Source organism: Euprymna scolopes, chromosome 8, assembly GCF_053919585.1.
Source record: "Euprymna scolopes isolate OS-2025 chromosome 8, ASM5391958v1, whole genome shotgun sequence".
Classification (NCBI taxonomy): Eukaryota; Metazoa; Mollusca; class Cephalopoda; order Sepiida; family Sepiolidae; genus Euprymna; species Euprymna scolopes.
The window spans coordinates 108,135,098-108,154,917 of NC_136489.1; the positions used below are offsets into that span (position 1 = coordinate 108,135,098).

The 19,820-nt window shown below is 32.4% G+C and overlaps 1 protein-coding gene across 4 annotated transcripts in view; it reads left to right on the plus strand.

The window, feature by feature from the left end:
* Positions 1-19,820, plus strand: part of LOC145283706 (vitamin D3 receptor-like) — a 567,378-nt gene that overhangs the window by 445,930 nt on the left and 101,628 nt on the right. For all 4 annotated transcript variants that reach the window (XM_080132731.1, XM_080132733.1, XM_080132732.1 and 1 more), the window contains exon 2: positions 14,762-14,800. In XM_080132731.1, coding sequence (XP_079988857.1) covers positions 14,786-14,800 — 15 coding nt within the window. In that variant the 5' untranslated portion in view covers positions 14,762-14,785. The remainder of the gene's footprint in view (positions 1-14,761; positions 14,801-19,820) is intronic.

Below are 19,820 nucleotides of genomic sequence, written 5' to 3' on the forward strand. Positions count from 1 at the left end.
TCCATTTTGTATCGTCTAACAACTCTTGCTGACATTTTTTAATTGATGACCTTTACATTTCAGTTGATCTATATTATTTCGCCCTATATATTTTTTCGCGCCTTAAACATTTTCAGTCTGGGTCATTTTGACTTTTGTTTCCCTTTATTTTATATTTTATATTTAACTTGATCATCATTTTTTCTCTCCTTTTTTTCTTCCCTGATCTTTCTTATGTATATTTATGTCTCGGAAGCAGAGTGAAAAGCGTATCTTATTTTTCTTTTATTAATATTATTGAAATCTTTTCTTTTTTCCTTGTACACATTTTTGTGAATTACTCCATGGATTTCTGCCTTTGGATTATTATGGACCATCTTCTTCCAATTACGAGATTTCCTTGGATTATACTTGTACAAATCGAAATTCTTTTCACTTTCTTGAAGTTTTACTTTTGGATTTTACCGTCACTGTATTTTTTCTTCCACCAGACTATCCATTCATGTGTAATTACCTTTTTCTTCACCATATTCCCTCTGCTTCGCTTTTTTTGCTTTCAAGTAAGATCTTTGACTTACTTGTTGTTTCATCAAATACTTCTGCATGCAAAATCCGATCCCGCATTTTGCTAATTCCTACCCTATGATGAGAAGGAAAGTATTTCTTCGAAACTCCGAGGATTAAGGACTATCCATTTATCTACTGTTTCCTTTCAGATTAAATATGTTTTTAACTCATTTCAAAGTGTTTTTTAACATATTTTATTTACTGTTTGCTCATATTATAAGCTCTATTTCCTATTTGGTTTTATCGAGGTTTTACATCTGGCTGAGATAATTTTATAAATATTGATTCTTTAATATTTATAATATACTTTAATTTTACCATCTTCGATCATTTTGGTAAATTTAATTGTAATTTTTACTTTATATATATATATATATATATATATATATATATATATATAGCCAGTAGAGTTTAGTTTCCTAGAAGTACATCCAATGAAACAACATGTGTCTACCAAAATAGTGCTCAATGAGTGAACAGAGCAGGTATATTAATTTTATTTATACAAACATTAATGGCTACATATGTGCATACATGTTTCTGTAATCACCCACGTTGGGGGATTACGTCTTCAGGCCAAGAATTACCTTCAAAACTGACATTTCCACCAAATACATTTTTCTATTTCGTTTATCAAGTTAAAATACAACCTGGGTGGGAGTCAAAAAAAACAAAAAACGGTAAAAGGATGAGTGAGGTCTTTGAAGATAATAAACATCTTTTTTCTTTTCCCCTTCCCCCATCTAACCTAACTTTTGGCTTTTTATGTCATAGGGTACTTGAGAGTTTAGTTTTCTTGTCTTAGAGTCTGTAAGTTAATAACCTTAGCTATGGTCAACCAAGTACTGACCGGTGACTTTTAATCTACCTCCACCCACACATACATGCAACACACATATAACACACATATACACAGACACCGCCAACACACAGATACACACATTAATACATATATTCAAAAGCGAATCCATGCTGAACGCTCTTTGTTTTATTTACTGAAACTAGACAATAATTCTGAAACTACGTAGAAATAAAGTAAAAATTACATTAAGGTAAATAAAACAAAATCAAAACAAAAATAAAAAATAAATAAATAAGAATAAAAATAAATTTAATTAAAACAAATAAACCAACAAAATATGAATAAATATAAAACCCGAAAGTTATCTAAACCCCACATGTGTGCGTGTATCAATACACTTATAAATGTCTACATTTATCTACACCCGCGCATATATACACACACATTACAGACATACAGAGACAAATAATAGTGTTTTTCTTTACTTATGTAGCGTGGTAACCTCTTCGTATATGCAATATTATGCTACCCGACTACAGACGGGTGTATATATATATATATATATATATATATATATATATATATATATATATATATATATATACACACATATGTATATACATACATATATATATATATATATACACATACACATATATACATATAAACACACACACAACAGACATACATGTATATATATATGTGTGTATGTCTGTTGTGTGTGTGTTTATATGTATATATGTGTATGTGTATATATATATATATATATATATATATATATATATGTATGTATATACATATGTGTGTGTGTATGTATATATATATATATTGCATATACGAAGAGGTTACCACGCTACATAAGTAAAGAAAAACACTATTATTTGTCTCTGTATGTCTGTAATGTGTGTGTATATATGCGCGGGTGTAGATAAATGTAGACATTTATAAGTGTATTGATACACGCACACATGTGGGGTTTAGATAACTTTCGGGTTTTATATTTATTCATATTTTGTTGGTTTATTTGTTTTAATTAAATTTATTTTTATTCTTATTTATTTATTTTTTATTTTTGTTTTTGTTTTGTTTTATTTACCTTAATGTAATTTTTACTTTATTTCTACGTAGTTTCAGAATTATTGTCTAGTTTCAGTAAATAAAACAAAGAGCGTTCAGCATGGATTCGCTTTTGAATATATGTATTAATGTGTGTATCTGTGTGTTGGCGGTGTCTGTGTATATGTGTGTTATATGTGTGTTGCATGTATGTGTGGGTGGAGGTAGATTAAAAGTCACCGGTCAGTACTTGGTTGACCATAGCTAAGGTTAATAACTTACAGACTCTAAGACAAGAAAACTAAACTCTCAAGTACCCTATGACATAAAAAGCCAAAAGTTAGGTTAGATGGGGGAAGGGGAAAAGAAAAAAGATGTTTATTATCTTCAAAGACCTCACTCATCCTTTTACCGTTTTTTGTTTTTTTGACTCCCACTCAGGTTGTATTTTAACTTGATAAACGAAATAGAAAAATGTATTTGGTGGAAATGTCAGTTTTGAAGGTAATTCTTGGCCTGAAGACGTAATCCCCCAACGTGGGTGATTACAGAAACATGTATGCACATATGTAGCCATTAATGTTTGTATAAATAAAATTAATATATATATATATATATATATATATACAATTTTGCTCAAGATTTTCTTAATCCTATCAAAAAAATTTCTTTTCAAAAGAAAACGTCTATAGAATTACAGGTGTATTTCATTAGTAAGGAAAAACCGAAGCATGTATGTCCATACTGGATATATCCCCCATAGGCTCCCTAGAAAAAAAATCCCAGAAAATTCCTTAAGAAGAAAATACAGTGATGTAACAAATAAATAGGTAAGTTTTGTTTTTAATGCATACTCCTATAAATTTAAGGATTTTTATCATGTATATTTTTATTAAAAATCTTTATCCGTATTGATTTAAAAAGAATATAAAACTCTGTTATATATGAGTCGTAGAATTGCATTTATCTGCAAGAAATTTAGCTAATTTGCATATTTTTAAACATTCATTTAAACTACTTCCCTATTAGTTTTTTCGTTTTTCTTATTGAATCGTCATCTTTAGTTTACTATTACGTGTAATTATATTCATGCACATATTTTACATGATTTATACTTGCGTAATATCCACGTAAAAATTTATACTATGCGTAAACATCTTTGTATATATATATATATATATATATATATATATATATATATATTTGCATGCGTATATATATATATAAATGTGTGTGTGTGTGTGTTGCCTATCAAACTCCTCGATCAGTTTTTGTTCTAGATACATAAAATTAATATATAGGGTATTCAAACTCAAACGAAACGTTACATTTTTGTTTTAAGCGGGGAAAATCGGTGTAAAAGCGTGGAAATTAAAAAAAAATTGTTTACCAGGAGAAGGTCGACGACGGCATTACGAATATGCATGATTTATGTGATAGCTACTGATCCATTTTTTTTTAATTTTTGGCCTTGTAGCAAAAATGTCTCTATAGCTAAAGCTTTAGCGTCAAAGGAAACAACTAAATCGTAAGCTAAAATTTTGGTTTCGTTTCTCGATGGTGGCGCACGAGTAATTTTTTAAAAACTTTTTAAATCATTAATATATTTGGTCCAATATAATATAATAATAAATACAAAATCTGTATTAATAATAATATTATATTCAAGCGTGTTTTACGACTGGGCAATGCGAGGCGTCCTACTAGTGAATATGCGTGTGTATGTATGTGTGAGTGTGTGTGTGTGTGTGTGTGTGTGTATTAGTGTGTGTCTGCATATATATGTGATATTATTTAACGGTAAAATTATTTAACGTTTCAGTTTAAAGAAATGTACAAATTTATACAATTTCACTTAAAAGGTTTTTGCCCAAAGAAGATCACACATTGGGATTTGCTATATATATATATATGTATGTATGTGTGTGTGTGTACATATATATATATATATATATATATATATATATATATATATATATATATATATATATACAGAGAGAGAGAGAGAGAGGGAGGGAGGGAGAGGGAGAGAGAGATGTGTGTAATCAACATATATTTTTATAAATCAATATACCATGGATAAATATGTTTGATCTCAGACTGTTCTTCTACTACAGTGAATTCGCCGTCGAATAAACGGATATACGAATAATTAATAAATGCTTACGATAATCACCGGGGAATACATTTTAGAAAACAGATAAAATAAAGGAATTATAAAAAAACCTTTTAAAATATAGTTTCAACATAAAAATGAATAATGCATTTAAAAGGAGTTCTTTTTTTTATCAAAACTAAAATTTAAACTATGATGACTTCAGGCGTCATAGAAAATTCTCAATCTATTATTGTAAATTAAGAAACGATCTTACAATCTATTCATTTCATGTCGATAATGCATAGAGTAGCGTTAATGCAAGCAATATAAATATATTCGACCATTACAAAGTATATGGCATAAATTTATCCGTAACGGAATATGACGATGACGATTGAGACTGGAAGCCCAGATCAACAAACTTTATGAAGAAGTCAAAGCGATGAATAAGATGAAATCGAATAGAAGAGGATGGAAAAATAGAAAAATAATCAACGGGGATAGGCTCAACAAATAACGGGAAGAGTTCAGCAAAAAAGAAAATAGCAGAAAAAAAAACGGTGATTAAGACGATACCGATACAAATCTTATCAATAAAAGCAAAACGGGGCGTTTGAAAACAATGAAAGCGAATTCTATCAGAATGTGAACGGAGGCAAAACACGAACAGAACAACCAGCCTCAAGAGAAAGAAAACGCTATTAAAGGCAGATACTGGAATCGCAAAAGGATCATAAAAGAGATGCCTAATGGCTGAAAGACATGACGGAAGAATCACAGTAAATCGAAGAAGGGACAGAGGAGAGAAATCAGCAAGGAAACACCCAAGAAAACCCTTCGAAAAAACGTAAACTGGGGAGTACCAAGCCACGAAAGAATACACGCGTAATAGTTTAAGAAATTTACAACACTGCACAAAAGATTAATACAGAACATGGAAACATGTATTTATGAAGTAGACGTACCAGAATGGATAACAAAAGGTAGAACCACACTGGTGCAAAATAGACACGAAAAAACAAAAAACAGAACATCACCAGCAATTATTGGCCAATAACATATTAAACTACAATGGGGAAAATATTTACAGCACAACTGAGGGAACAAATTTATCATTCTCTTCTTAATCGCGGACTACTCCCATAGGAACAGAAAGGATGCAAAAAAAAAAAAAAAGAATGAAAGAGGAACACATGACCTATTATTATACATAGGCCAAATGGTTCTGAAGGAGGTTAAAAGTAGAAAAAAAAGAACTTAGCCATGGCATTGATAGACTATCAGAAAGCATATGATAGGATCCCGCAAGCATGGATAATTTAATGCCTAAGAATGTACACAATACCAGGTAAGATAATCAATTTAATAGAAAAGGTACTGAAAGCATGGAGACTTGAACTGGCAGGTGATAGACAATACATAACTGAAATCGAAATACAAACAGGGATCTTCCAAGGTAATTCTCTATCATCGTTAGTTTCATTATAGCCATGATACCCCTGAACAATATACTAAGAAAATACCAATCCGGAGACAATTTCACTAATACAGAAGAAGACTTAAGCAAGAACTTATTAAATTGGACTTGAAGACAGCCATATTGCAGTCAGCTCGTAAAGGCTAGCGGAAGAGAGTTGCGCAATGTCTGACTACATTATGTAGCCAGACTTTGTGGGTACCGTGTAGATTATGTAGCCAGACTTTATGGCACCCTGTGTGTGTGTATACATATATATATATATATATATATATATATATATATATATATATATATATATATATATATATATATATATATATATAAATAAAATTATTACTGTGATATTTTTTTAATACCTATGGACATTAATGTTTCATCCTTTCAAGAATCTATCAATGCAGGGAGTTATGATTACAGCTGGTTGGGAGATTCGAAACTTGTCATAAAACTATCTGACTCTATTAGCAAGGAACAAGTCTGGCTACATAATCTACACTGTGCCCACAACCTAGACACTTGTTTCTTTGGGAGAATCTGGTTCAAACTGCTTTAAGTGAATGCCGCCGGTTGAAGAACACGTAGCGGCAATTCGATTTATATGGCCGAAAGATGTACATGAGGTAAAATATATCGCAGGAATGCAGTACAATTCGAGGACCTTGTGTTACCATATGAAAGAGTGTATGTGTGAATCGATAAGTTTCAAAAATGTCAAACAAGCGCGCAACGCCAATAAACGTCTAATGCCTAGACTTAATTTAAACATTCGTCATTTTCGGTTTTGGCGATAGATGCAACAGCAAAGACCTGACTCTTTTTCTCACGTTATTTTCCTCCTTCGCGATACGGGTTCAAGTCTACCTGTCTACTACCACTTTTTCTTTTGGCTTAACACACACATCCTAACACTCGGGCAACGCCGGGCACCCAGGCTAGTCTATAATATAACTTTCTCTGTCTGTTTAAATGTATGCATATATGTATGTATGTATGTTTGCCTAAAACTTTTGACAGAGGCGACGCATATTCACAAGATTGGTATCGTTTTGAAGCACGACACTTCGGACGATAAATATCGAAAAATTGGCTTAAAATATTAATCCTTTCACCCTCAACCGGGCATTTTTCTTCAGGGAGAGGTCACCTTTTCGCCGATATTTTCGAATGTCATCCTCTCTTTTCGATTGACTAGCCTTAATTTAAACATTCATCACTTCCGGTTCGGTAATAGACACAACAGTAAATACGTCACTTAATTCACGTTCTCTACCTCCTTCGCGGTAGGATTCGTGCCTGCCTGCCTACTACCACGTTTTGGGGGCTCAACACACACCGCCAAATATCCGGGCAATGCTCAGTAACAAACTAGTAATTCTCTATATATATATCAGAGAGTAGATTATTTTCGAAAATTTCTATTCCCGTGACCTAGCGCGAAGGCAGGAAGGAGACACAATTTCCGTATTGAATGCGAAGAAAATACAACATGTAGAATATAACAATTATTGTAAAAATCTGTGAGAATTTATCTTCTTTCTAATAAAGAACGACGCATTTACCTTGAGCAGCTTTAGTACGTTACACGAATGCCAGTCGATGATAATCCCTTGATACAGTCTAAGAGAGTCTTAGCTATTTTGCGTAGGGAATAACCTTGACTTTGTCACGCTGTTGTATAATACTGGATAATAATAGAACGTCCACTCTCCCAGATTGTTGCCTTCCGTCTTTGAAAGGACTTTTATTGTTTATAGCCTTTATCGCAAACAGCTACTTCGAAAATCTCTGGAACCTTAACCTCCAAAAAAACCACAAAACCACAAGCAACCTCACACATAAGCAAAAACAAGCACTCGAAAAGATCCGTAATAATAATGACATAATAATAAAAGAAGCAGACAAAGGCAGTGCCGTAGTAATCATAGACAGAACGTATTATGAAACAAAAATTACAGAATTACTGGATGACAAACACTACTATAAACCCATTAGTACCAACATAGATAACACCACCATCTCAAAAATCACAAAACTTTGTACAACACACAACAAAATATTAAAAAAGAAAGAAAAGGACTTCCTCACAAATTTCATTACAAAGACCAACAACTTCTACGGACTGCCTAAAATACACAAATCTGGCACAATAAAACTTGCCATCGATACACAAAACTCAGAATATATTAGCGCTCCAAACCCTAGCGACCTTACATTTAGACCCATTGTAGCAGGACCAGCCTGTCCGACAAGCAGACTTAGCAACTTAATAGACATCTTATTACAACCTTTCACAGATCAAGTTAAGAGCTACATAAGGGACGACATCCATTTTCTCTCTACCTTACCACATACAGTAGAAAACGGGACACTATTAGTTACATTTGACGTTAGTAGTTTATATAGTAATATACCCCATGAATTAGGAAAAGAAGCAATACTATTTTGGATCAACAGACACGCACAAACACTACATCCCAGATTCACAAAGCAATTCATTATCGATAGTATAGACATAATTCTAAATAATAATTCCTTCGAATTCAACAATACCAACTACATCCAAACACTAGGTACAGCAATGGGAACGAAAATGGCACCGACTTACGCAACCCTTACATTAGCCTACCTAGAAGAAACCCTATATAAAAAAATAGAACAAAAATTTGGCCACAGCACTAAAATACTGTTTGTAGAATCATGGAAAAGGTACTTAGATGACTGCTTCATCCTATGGAAACCCACATGGGGGACATCACAGACTTACACACCATACTCCAGAACCTACACCCAAAAATTAAATTCACCATAGAACAAAGCTCTACAGAATTACCTTTCCTAGACATACTGATAAAGATTAAAGACAATAACATTATCACAGACATTTACCGCAAACCTACAGACACCCAACAATACCTACACTTTAAAAGTCACCACCCTAAAAGCTGCATAAAATCAATTCCCTACACCCTAGCACGTAGAATCTGCACCATAATCACGGACAATAACCTTCGAAAAATCCGACTCAAGGAACTACGAATAAATTTAAGAAAAAGAAAATACCCATCACAACTTATAGACAAAGGGATCCAACTTGCGACAAATATACCAGTAGAAGATTTGAGAACCCCTAAAGAACGAAACAAAGAACAAATCCTAACATACGTCTCCACACACAACACAAACAACCCTGAACTTTTCACAGAGATAACGAAAAACCTCGTCCTACTTAACCAAAACAGCAAACTAAACAATTTCCTTAAAACTACAAAAATAATAAAAAGCAAACGCCAACCCAAAAACCTAAAACGCATTCTTACCTCATCCAAACTCAATCAAGACGCAACAAAAGGAGTCACAAAATGCAACAAACAACGATGTTGAATCTGCAACATAATATTAGAGGGAAACACATACACATTTGCGAACCCCATACAAACATTCAAAATTTAAAAAAAACCTAGATTGCACCTCAAAAAACGTAATCTATGTAATAAAATGTCCAGCATGCGATAAATCCTACATAGGCGCTACAAAAAACCTTAGTAATAGAGTAGCCCTACACCGATCCAACATCAAAATCGCGGAAAATAGACACCTACATGTATCACAACATATACACGCATGCAGTGGAGGCAGATTCGAGATAATGCCCATCTTCCAAACTGACAACTACTTCTACTTGCTAACTCAAGAAAAAAATTTCATAACAAAATTTAACCCCGCCTTAAACGTCTCTCCATAATTATACACATAAATAGGCAAAACACAAAATACACTTACACGCATGCATGCTTGGGTAGGTGTGCACCCTCACACACGAAACAACAAAAAAGCACAATAAGGCACACGCACACTTTCGCGGGTGCGCGCGCCCATACCCAGTACAGTACCATTTCTCTTAACTAAACAAACAACTAGAAATTAAACGTATGTATGTGTGTGTGCGCGCGTGTGTGCGTGTGTATATGTGTATGTGCGTGGGTGTACACATATGATTGTGTATGCGTGTGTGTATAATTATATATCATCTGTTATATATGCTACATCTTGTCTGTATATATACGTGCACTTATGTTTGGGTGACCGAATCCATGTATGCATATGTGCATGGATTGGAAAGGAAACTCCAACCAATATATACATAAGGTGGGATGTATGAATATGTATGTGTGTGTGGGATTGTGAATGCATGTGCCCATATATATATATATATATATGGGTGGATGAGTGTATACACATCCGTATGTATGTGTGTATGTATGTATATATACATATGTATGCACATGTATGAGTGGGTAAATGTGTTCGTGTGAATATGGATATACGCGTATGTGTGAGCCCCTGCATATGTCTGTGTGTGTGCATGTGTGTATGTATGTGTATGTGCCTACATAGTGTGTGGATGTTTGTGAGTGTATGTGCACATATATATATGTGTGTACATATATGTGTGTATGTGCGTGTATGTGTGTGTATATATATCTTCTACCTATTATTCTCCATCTTACTTGTGTGTGTGTGTGGGTGCGTGTACATATGTCTGAATGATTAAGCGCATATATACATGCGTGTTTTGGTAGGAAAAAAAAGTGTATATATATATATATATATATATATATAAAATAAAAAATAAAAAAATAAAAATAATTGTTAGCGGTGGATGTATGCGAGTGCGTGTGTGAGTGTGTAGGTGGGTATGTATATGTGTATATATGTATGCTCCTACATATATTTCTATGTATGTACGTGTGTGTATGTGTGTGTGCCTGTGTGCGTGTGCATGTGTACATGTACATGAATATATATGTATGCGTATGGAATTGTGTGTGAGTGTATGCTATACATGGGGAAAGAAAGAAAGTCTTTAAAAAAGAACCCTAAAGAAGCCATAAAAACCTTCACCAAAACACTCTTTGAAACTAACTTTGACCGGTCACAGTGAAACACTTAAAGTTGGAGACAGACCGTCTAAACACTGAACACACGCATCGCACCACTATGAAAAACATATTTAATATCAGCGGAGGCATATCCACAAACTCCCATTTTAAAGAAAAACTTTTTACGAAAATATCTGAAGAGAGCACACCCTAAGCTCGAAACGCGTTATAAAAATATTTTAAAATAAAAATATGATGAAAACCTTTAAAAAAAACCCACAATTGTTGATGGCTACACTCTTTTAAATATACATTTTTTCTCTCGTTGGAACTACACAACCATCACTTTAAATATATATATATATATATATATATATATATATATATATATATATGTACAGTATTATCCCAGCATTAAAAAAATAGTATCAAAATACAGTACAGTATATGATAACATAATATATATCTATATATCTATCTATCTATCTATCTCTCTATATATATCTATATATCTATATATCTATCTATCTATATATATACATATATATATATATATATATATATATATATATATATATATATATATATATATATATATATATATATATATATATATTGAAAATCCATAGATTAAGGAAATTAATATACCCCCTTCTATATATTCCTTTTGTCAAACAATAAATTCTTACTTCCAATATATGTGCCTATAATTTCATTTTCAGAATTTAATTTTAACAACTAAATTTATATATTGCTCTATTCTTAAATATTGAGCTTTTCCTTTTTTGCTAGGCTCACCCTGAAAGTATTACTTCTAGTAATATCTATCAGGATTTTTCATCGGATTTTAATTTGTTTCGTATATATATATATATATATATATATATATATATATATATATATATATATATATATATAATACACGTGTGTATAATCAAATAACATTATGAATAACACTGTAAGCCGGGGCAAATACCATAAGTAAGTGTCGGAAAAACATCGTATTCAACACTGTAACATTAAAAAAAACTCGTATCCTAGTGCCACCGTATTCTGGAGCTCGACTGTATGTATTTATAAGAAAACTCTTTAATGTATAAGCGCGAAACATTGCTGTTGCAATAATTCCAAACATATTCCTATCATTTCAGATCTCATGCATAATTTGAAAAAAAAATCCAATAAGAAAAAGTATTATCTTTGATTTTAGCCAGTCAACCGTTTTGTATTTATATAAATAAGTACAAAATGGTGGATTATATATAACGGGAATCGTTGCTTTGTTTTAGGAACTATTTATGCTAAAAAGTCATAAAAAATTATTAAAAATTTTGTTGACGTTTTATGTTATGGTCTTTAAATAAACTCCATGGTCAAAACGTTTTGGTAATTATATGTTTATTCACGATTGCTTGTAAATTGCTGTTATTTCTAGCAACATATCATAATGTAGGAATTGCCAATCACCCTTTGAAAACCGCTGGGTCCTTCAGCCTCACTTTCTTTCTCACTTTGAGCCGTAACTTTTTTAAGGAAGGGACTTTCCTCTCCTCTCGCCGTTTTCTCTGCTTGAGCAAAAGGATAGTTGCCTATCTGTCCAAGTTCAGTCTTTTATTTCTCTTAAATGTCGGGAATTCTCGCGGTTAGTCTCGCCCTCTTTCCCATAAAACCAATCCCGCCTAACGCTTCTCCTTCCTTTTCTTCCTCTCCCAGCCCCCGTTTATTGACAGCAAACGGAACAGACTTTCTGTCATTTTCGGGGTGAGTGCATTAGAAAAATGCTACTACACCCTTATTATGAATAAACGATTTTCATTGATGTCACACATTTACAGCTACGTTAAGAAGTAATAATTGTATCCATGTATAGTCAGTCATTTTTTATTTATATAAATAAGTACAAAATGATGGATTATCTATAAAGATAATCGTTAGTTACTGTATTTTGTATTTATATAAAAATGTACAAAATTGTAAGTATATGTAATCTTTAGTTCTAAGAACGTATTTGTCGTTAAATGTCATAAAAAGTATTTTTTTAAAAACGTCTGAAGATTTATATAAGTGTCTTATAATAAACTTCATAAACACAAGAGACTGGTAAGTAAAAGGTTTTTTTTTCACTATTGTTAGTAAATATGATTTTCAAGAATTTAAGGGTTGTCTCGGGAGAATATAATAGTTCAGGAATTGCCAATCACCCTTATGTTTAAAAAAACTATTTTTATTGATTTCCCACGTACGTAAATAGGTTCTTTAAGAACTAATTCATAGACATTCAACCATTTTGTAATTATATAAATAAGTAAAAAATAGTGGATCATATATAACCGGGCTCTTTAATTTTTCAAAGGAACTATGGAACTATTTTTTGTTAAAAAAGCTACAAAATTATGTTTAAATATTCTTGAAGATGTATTTTATGGTCGTCTAATGAACCCCATAAAAAACAGCCTGGTAAGCATATATATATATATATATATATATATATATATATATATTTTAAATATAATTATCCACTGACACGTGTTTCGTCATATACGACTCATCAGAGTGGCTGAATCTAGCGAGATTCGAAATCAAGACCCCATGATAAGAAGCCTAAACCTCTACCACGGGACCACCTCGCTCGACTACTGAATGTATCGCTTTTTTATGTAGATGTTTTTATTTGTGTTTGTTAGCGATACTCATTGGACGAATTCAATTATATTTATACGAAAGTGCATTTTTACCTAAATGCGAGTTGGGAATAATTTTCCCTTTGACCAATTTTGTACCCCCAAATGGGAAGCGGCATATATTATTTTTTAAAATATAATTATCCACTGACACGTGTTTCGTCCTCTACGACTCATCAGAGTGGCTGAATCTAGCGAGATTCGAAAATAGGACCCCATGATAAGAAGCCTAAACCTCTTATACATATATATATATATATATATATATGTATATATATGTGTGTATATATGTATATATATATGTATGTATATATATGTATATATATATATGTATATATATATATGTATGTATATATATGTATATATATATATATATATATATATATATATATATATATATATTACGGTTTCAAGTAAATCTTATTTTCAAGATTTTATTAGTCTTAATCCTGCAACATGTTATAGTATAGGAATTGCCAATCATATCACCCTTATTTTGAAATCAGCTGTATTTCTGCCGAAACTTCTTTTTTTTTTTACAGATATTAATTTATTTGCAAACTGCATCCATCAATTAAGTTTGCTATTCATCTAAACTAGTTTCTTGAGATTTTTTGTCATTTGCAACTTAATAATTTCTATTCATATGAGTTTCAAACTAATTTTGAAGCAAACTTAATTACCTCAAATGTTCGTTAATTACTGGACACAGAAGAAGGTTTGCCTATTGTTACAATATGTAGCCTATTTGGCTACACAATTATGACCATTTCCCTGCATTCCACCTTGTTGGGAACATGAGTATAACATAATTTTTCTGAGAATTTCGTAACCAACATGATTGAAATAATTAAGTAATATTGTAACGTTACCATTGTAACCTCAGTTACAAAATAAGGAAAAAAAAGTTCAACTTTTTTATATATAACAACGGTATAAATGTTCACATTCCCCTGCCGCTCGTGACCTCTCGTTACGTCTGTGCCGTCACAATGTCTCGAATGTGATCGTCCTCTCTAAGTGCTCTCTCTTCTTTATAGTCGTTTTTTACAGTGACGGTGTTTCACATTTCGTATGCATTTACATATAAGCGTCCGCACTCGATTACAATATGCTTTATTATCTTTTTGATTAAAATTGTTTGATTCTTTTTTTGAAGTAATATATATTTTTTAAATAATACCTGAGATTAATTCACAATCATTTCTTACTCGGCAGGTCCATCTTTCGCATCAAAACGTCATGCACAACTGCTGCGTAAGTATTGCCAATGTCTAACTATAATCATTTTTTCTCTTGTCCCGTTTCCCTATTTCGTATAACATATCGACATTTATATCTTTTGACTGTATTTACAATGTCAGTATTTTAACGACCAGCTTGCTATTGTCTTCGTCAATGTTTATTTGTGTACTAACTTTTTATGATTCTGAACTATTTTTTATGCCAAATTATTGGTTGTATTATTATTTCCATTCTTCGGACTACTGTTCTTATGTTGAGTGTTATTTTCACAACGTTTTGGTGAATATAACCTCTGACCTTCTTCAGTAATATCTTGTCGGACAAAATACAATTGCAGGATTTCTACCCAGTCATGGATGCCGGAATTAGAGTATGCTACTTCCATAAGTAAAGGATTCCATTCGAAATTTCGAAGTTCCCCGAGTTAAACAACCAGATTTTCGTGTTCGACAAGATACGCTTGAAGAATGTCGGAGGTGACATCGACACAAATGTTGTGAAAATAACACAAAAAGGCAGAAAGGTAATTCGAATATTTCAAATCGTAATAATGATTGTTTAGATTTCCCCTTACTTTTCGAAGTTTTACGGTACATTAAACGTAAAACAACAATATCCAAATAAAAAATAAATAAAACTTGCACTAAGAAAAACATTTTTACGGTTGAATTAAATATAACCGTAGTAAAGACCATACACTCCTGCAATCACATTTTATTTTACGTAAAGCGTAGTATCTCTTCTGATACGTTATTTTATCTTTTCTATCCTCGGCCTCATTCTATATTCAATAGAGATGTTTTTATAGACTGAAGACGTTTTTACCAACCTAGGTCATCGGTTATATATATATATATACATATATATATATATATATATATATATATATATATATATATATATATATACTTTCAGTTGAATAAAGTCGGTAAAATTAGCTCTTATGCATAGATCATCGTATAACGATTAGATCACTGTCTGACTGACGTAAAGAACATTTAAAATTAGAATGTTTAAATTCAACGTTATTTCTCGCGGTTAATAGTAGCCGAATGGATAGGGTCTTTACTACTCGAGCCAGAGTTCGAATCTGTCGACTGGTGTTAATCGTGACACCCTGCGCTGAAGATTCCAGAAAGATGAAACGCTAGTGTCTGTAGGTATTTAATTAATTATTATAATAAAAATAATTATATATATATATATATATATATATATATATATATATATATATATATATATATATGTGTGTGTGTGTGTGTGTGTGTGTGTGTGCGTGTGTGTGTGTGTGTGTGAACTACGTTTAAACCGATCTTGTGTAAAACTCTTACCTAGATTTTAGACACTGAAATACTAATCAACGCAATTAGGTAGCAACTGCGTTAACTCCTAACGAAAGAATAATCCGTAATCATTTGAGATACTGTATTGATAAAGACCATGAATTAATATTTGATATTGAATAGATCCTAAATCGCCTCATCAAATTTTCACGAGATAAATATCGTACACTTCAGGATCACATGCAGAGCATTATCGACAAGATTATTAGTTATGCAGGATTTCTTTTAGATATTACACTTATCTCTATATACTCGTAAATATAAACGCAAATTCCACGAACAAATTTTCTTCCAATAACTGTCCATCTCTTGAACTCTATATAGCAGGGCTGTTTCCCAGCAATTACAGGACCGTTTTGAGATAGAATGTAAATACATTCTTGCTGAATCTTCCTCTGAAATGATCTAATTCTACATTAGTCTGTTGTCTCACTGACCATCTTACAATCCTTGACCATTATCTTGAGTAGCATTCAGGCTTTGATATATTGCAACATCCATGTAAAAAGAAGAACATTTCAACCTACATCAGATTAAGAACGTGGACTACTTGGTGTATAGTGTTGATCAGGCTGAGTAATAAATATAACTAAGAAACGTAATACTGAAAGATGACTGTCAGAATAATGAAATGAACAATAGGTTTTGATTTATATATGTGAACATTTCCGGTCTTAGGTTTATGTTGAAATATAGTTATATACACACAAAGAGAACACTTATTAAACAACGTGCTTAAAAATGTAGTATGTCTGTTTTTGTTATATTGTATTAGTGTTTTTATAACTGACTAGATGCTAAAAATTCCTGGATGTATAAATGCATATACAGATATAGATATAGATTTAAACAAATACAGAATATACGAATAACAACCGGACTGATTTTAAAAGATACGATGTAAAAGAACAGTTCCTAAATAATGTGTTTGAAGTCGTATGTCTTTTATTTTCTCGTCCTTTATTACTTGGTGACATTCTTATAAAAATCACTCAATCCAAAGTATTGATCGAATTGATATAATAATTTTATAAATATAACTTCAAGGAAAATAGACTAGCCAACGAGATAAGTTTTTAATAGATAAATTCCGACCCCCAAAACAGCAATTCTTGCCTCCTCGGGTAGACACATCTCTCATGGAATGAGAGGACTAAAGGACGAAATAAATAGATCGAGCGTTATGAAGCAGCTAAAAGTAAATGTTCACCTTTTACTCCCTTAGTCTCTTTATTTAGTTGTATATTTATTCAGATAATAAATATCTTAATTGTTTTTTTTTTGAGGGGGGGGGGGTCATTTAAAAAATGGGTAGAAAATATGCTTTAACGTGTTTTATTCTGTTGACAAAATAAAGTACAATAATTTTTTGAACAAAATACTCACTGTAATTACTCGGCGTTGCCTGGAAGTATTTATTTTGTATTTTTGCCCCTTTTAAATAAAATCTATTAAACTTATTAATTTGTTTGATGCATTTTTTTTATATATATATATTTGACTGTAGAATTAAATTATAATGGTAATCTCCAAAAATACCGTTAGGGCTTACAACATGGCCGCCAGAAGAGTCATGTGATCCGGTTGATCCAAAACATGAATCGCCGTATTACGAAACCGGAAAACGCAAATTTAAAGCAAACTTTGACAAACAAGCATAATAATTAAGTACAAAAACAGTTTTTCAATATCATAATAATAAATAATTTATTTAGAACGGTCATTTAACTTTTTGTTGAGAAACAATCGCAGTTTGTTTTTTAAAACAGTGTTTATAAAAAATATTTTATTCAGAGTTTTTCATAAAAATGGTATTTAAAACAAGGTGTTCATTTTTTTTTAAGATGTAATGTTATAAAAATATGATGTAAAAAAAAAACAGTTTATATTTTTAATTTTCATTTTATAAATTTAGACAGAATAGATGGAGGCGATGCAACAAATTAGCTCACAAAATTTATTTGGGCCGACTCTTTCACGCCACATAAATTCATTTAAATATGAAGTGAAGAGAGCCCTTGATGTACCGAATTGACGACGAAGTTTTTTCTTCGCTCGCATCCACGTATTTTCAATAAGTTGAGTATTTATAGTCGCGTCGTTAGGCTCCACAAAATTTCTTTCGTTGACAACAACATCGTGGCTGTAAATACCAAAGTCAATGTCTGCTACGGTTGCATAAGCGCTCCACCCATCGCTTATTATACGAGTCCCGGGTAAGATCCATTGGCGAATTATAGGGACCAGAGTTTCACGTTTTCTGGAACCTCGATCAAAAGGCAATTCTTAGAGCCTCGTTCGATGGCGCCGAACACCCAATGGCTACGTCGGACAGTTCCTCTGTGATATTTCCGAGGGTAAAAATGGCTTTCATCAATTTCAACCTCTTTTGGGGTCCAGATCTCATCTACACCCCCCAATTGGATTGGGTTTTGTTCAATGTACTGAGTGCACACTTCCCTCAAAAAGTTGCACCAGTCGCTCACTGTGTTGTCACTCACCTCACTTTCTATTGCCATAGTTTTTTGTGGAAAATCCATGCTCCACATATACATAATTATTACAATGGTTCTTAGATTGAGGTTGCTTCTTTGAAAAAAAGAGTTCGTTCTAATTGTATTACGAAATCCATCGTTTCCGCAACGCCATCTCCAACCATCCTTGGATTCGGAATATCGAGCCAACACGCATGGTGACCCACAAATTTGACAATTGCATGAATTGGCTATCAGACGTCTCTGTGCAAGCCATGTGAATATGTGCACGTCATCTGGCATTGCTAACATTAGCCGAGACAATGTCATAGTTTCGCCAAGTATAGCGTTATTGTCATGAACACGAGGAACGAGGAACAAGGGTGATACGTTAAGGGCCATTGATATTTTTGTAATTCTCTGAGGTAGGTAGCAGTTCCAATTGCGGGAATCGTCGTGGTTCAATTCCAGGAATTGTCATGGTTCAATTGCGTTCCGTCGACCAGTGACCACTTGTTTTTTCTGAATAAAATACTTTTTATAAACACTGTTTTAACTAAAAACAACCTAAGATTGTTTCTCAAGTTTGCCTATTTTTATAACAACATTATATCAACAAAAAATTAAATACAAACAAATTGTGATTGTTTGTCAAAGTTGCCTTCAAGGCTGCGTTTTCCATTTGCACGATTCATGTTTTGGATCAACCGGATCACGTGACTCTTCTGGCGGCCATGTTGTAAGCCCTAACGGTATTTTTGGAGATTACCATTATAATTATCTTCTATGAACACCAAATTATTAATTTAAAAACAACTGCTGCCTAAACAGCAATTAATTTTGGAATTTTGGAACTGTGGAACTCTTTTCCGTTTGCCTGCTTTCCAACTGACTACAATATAGTCGCCTTCAAGTCCAGCATAAACAAATTCTTGAAGAGCCGTCCCCTTAAGTAATCTAATTTACCAAATTTACACTACTGACGATTACTACGTTATGTCTCATTGACTACTGAACATTTATTAACCCTTATCCTTGAGTGCCCTCCAGGCCTTGATAAGTGGTGACTCCTATGTAAAAAAATTGAATGCTTGATTTCACTATACACGTCAACCCATATAACATTGTATGTATTGTTACTCAGCATTCGGAACAGAAGACTTAATTGTTTTAAAACAATTGTAATTTAAACGATGAGATAAAGCGAAAAACGCT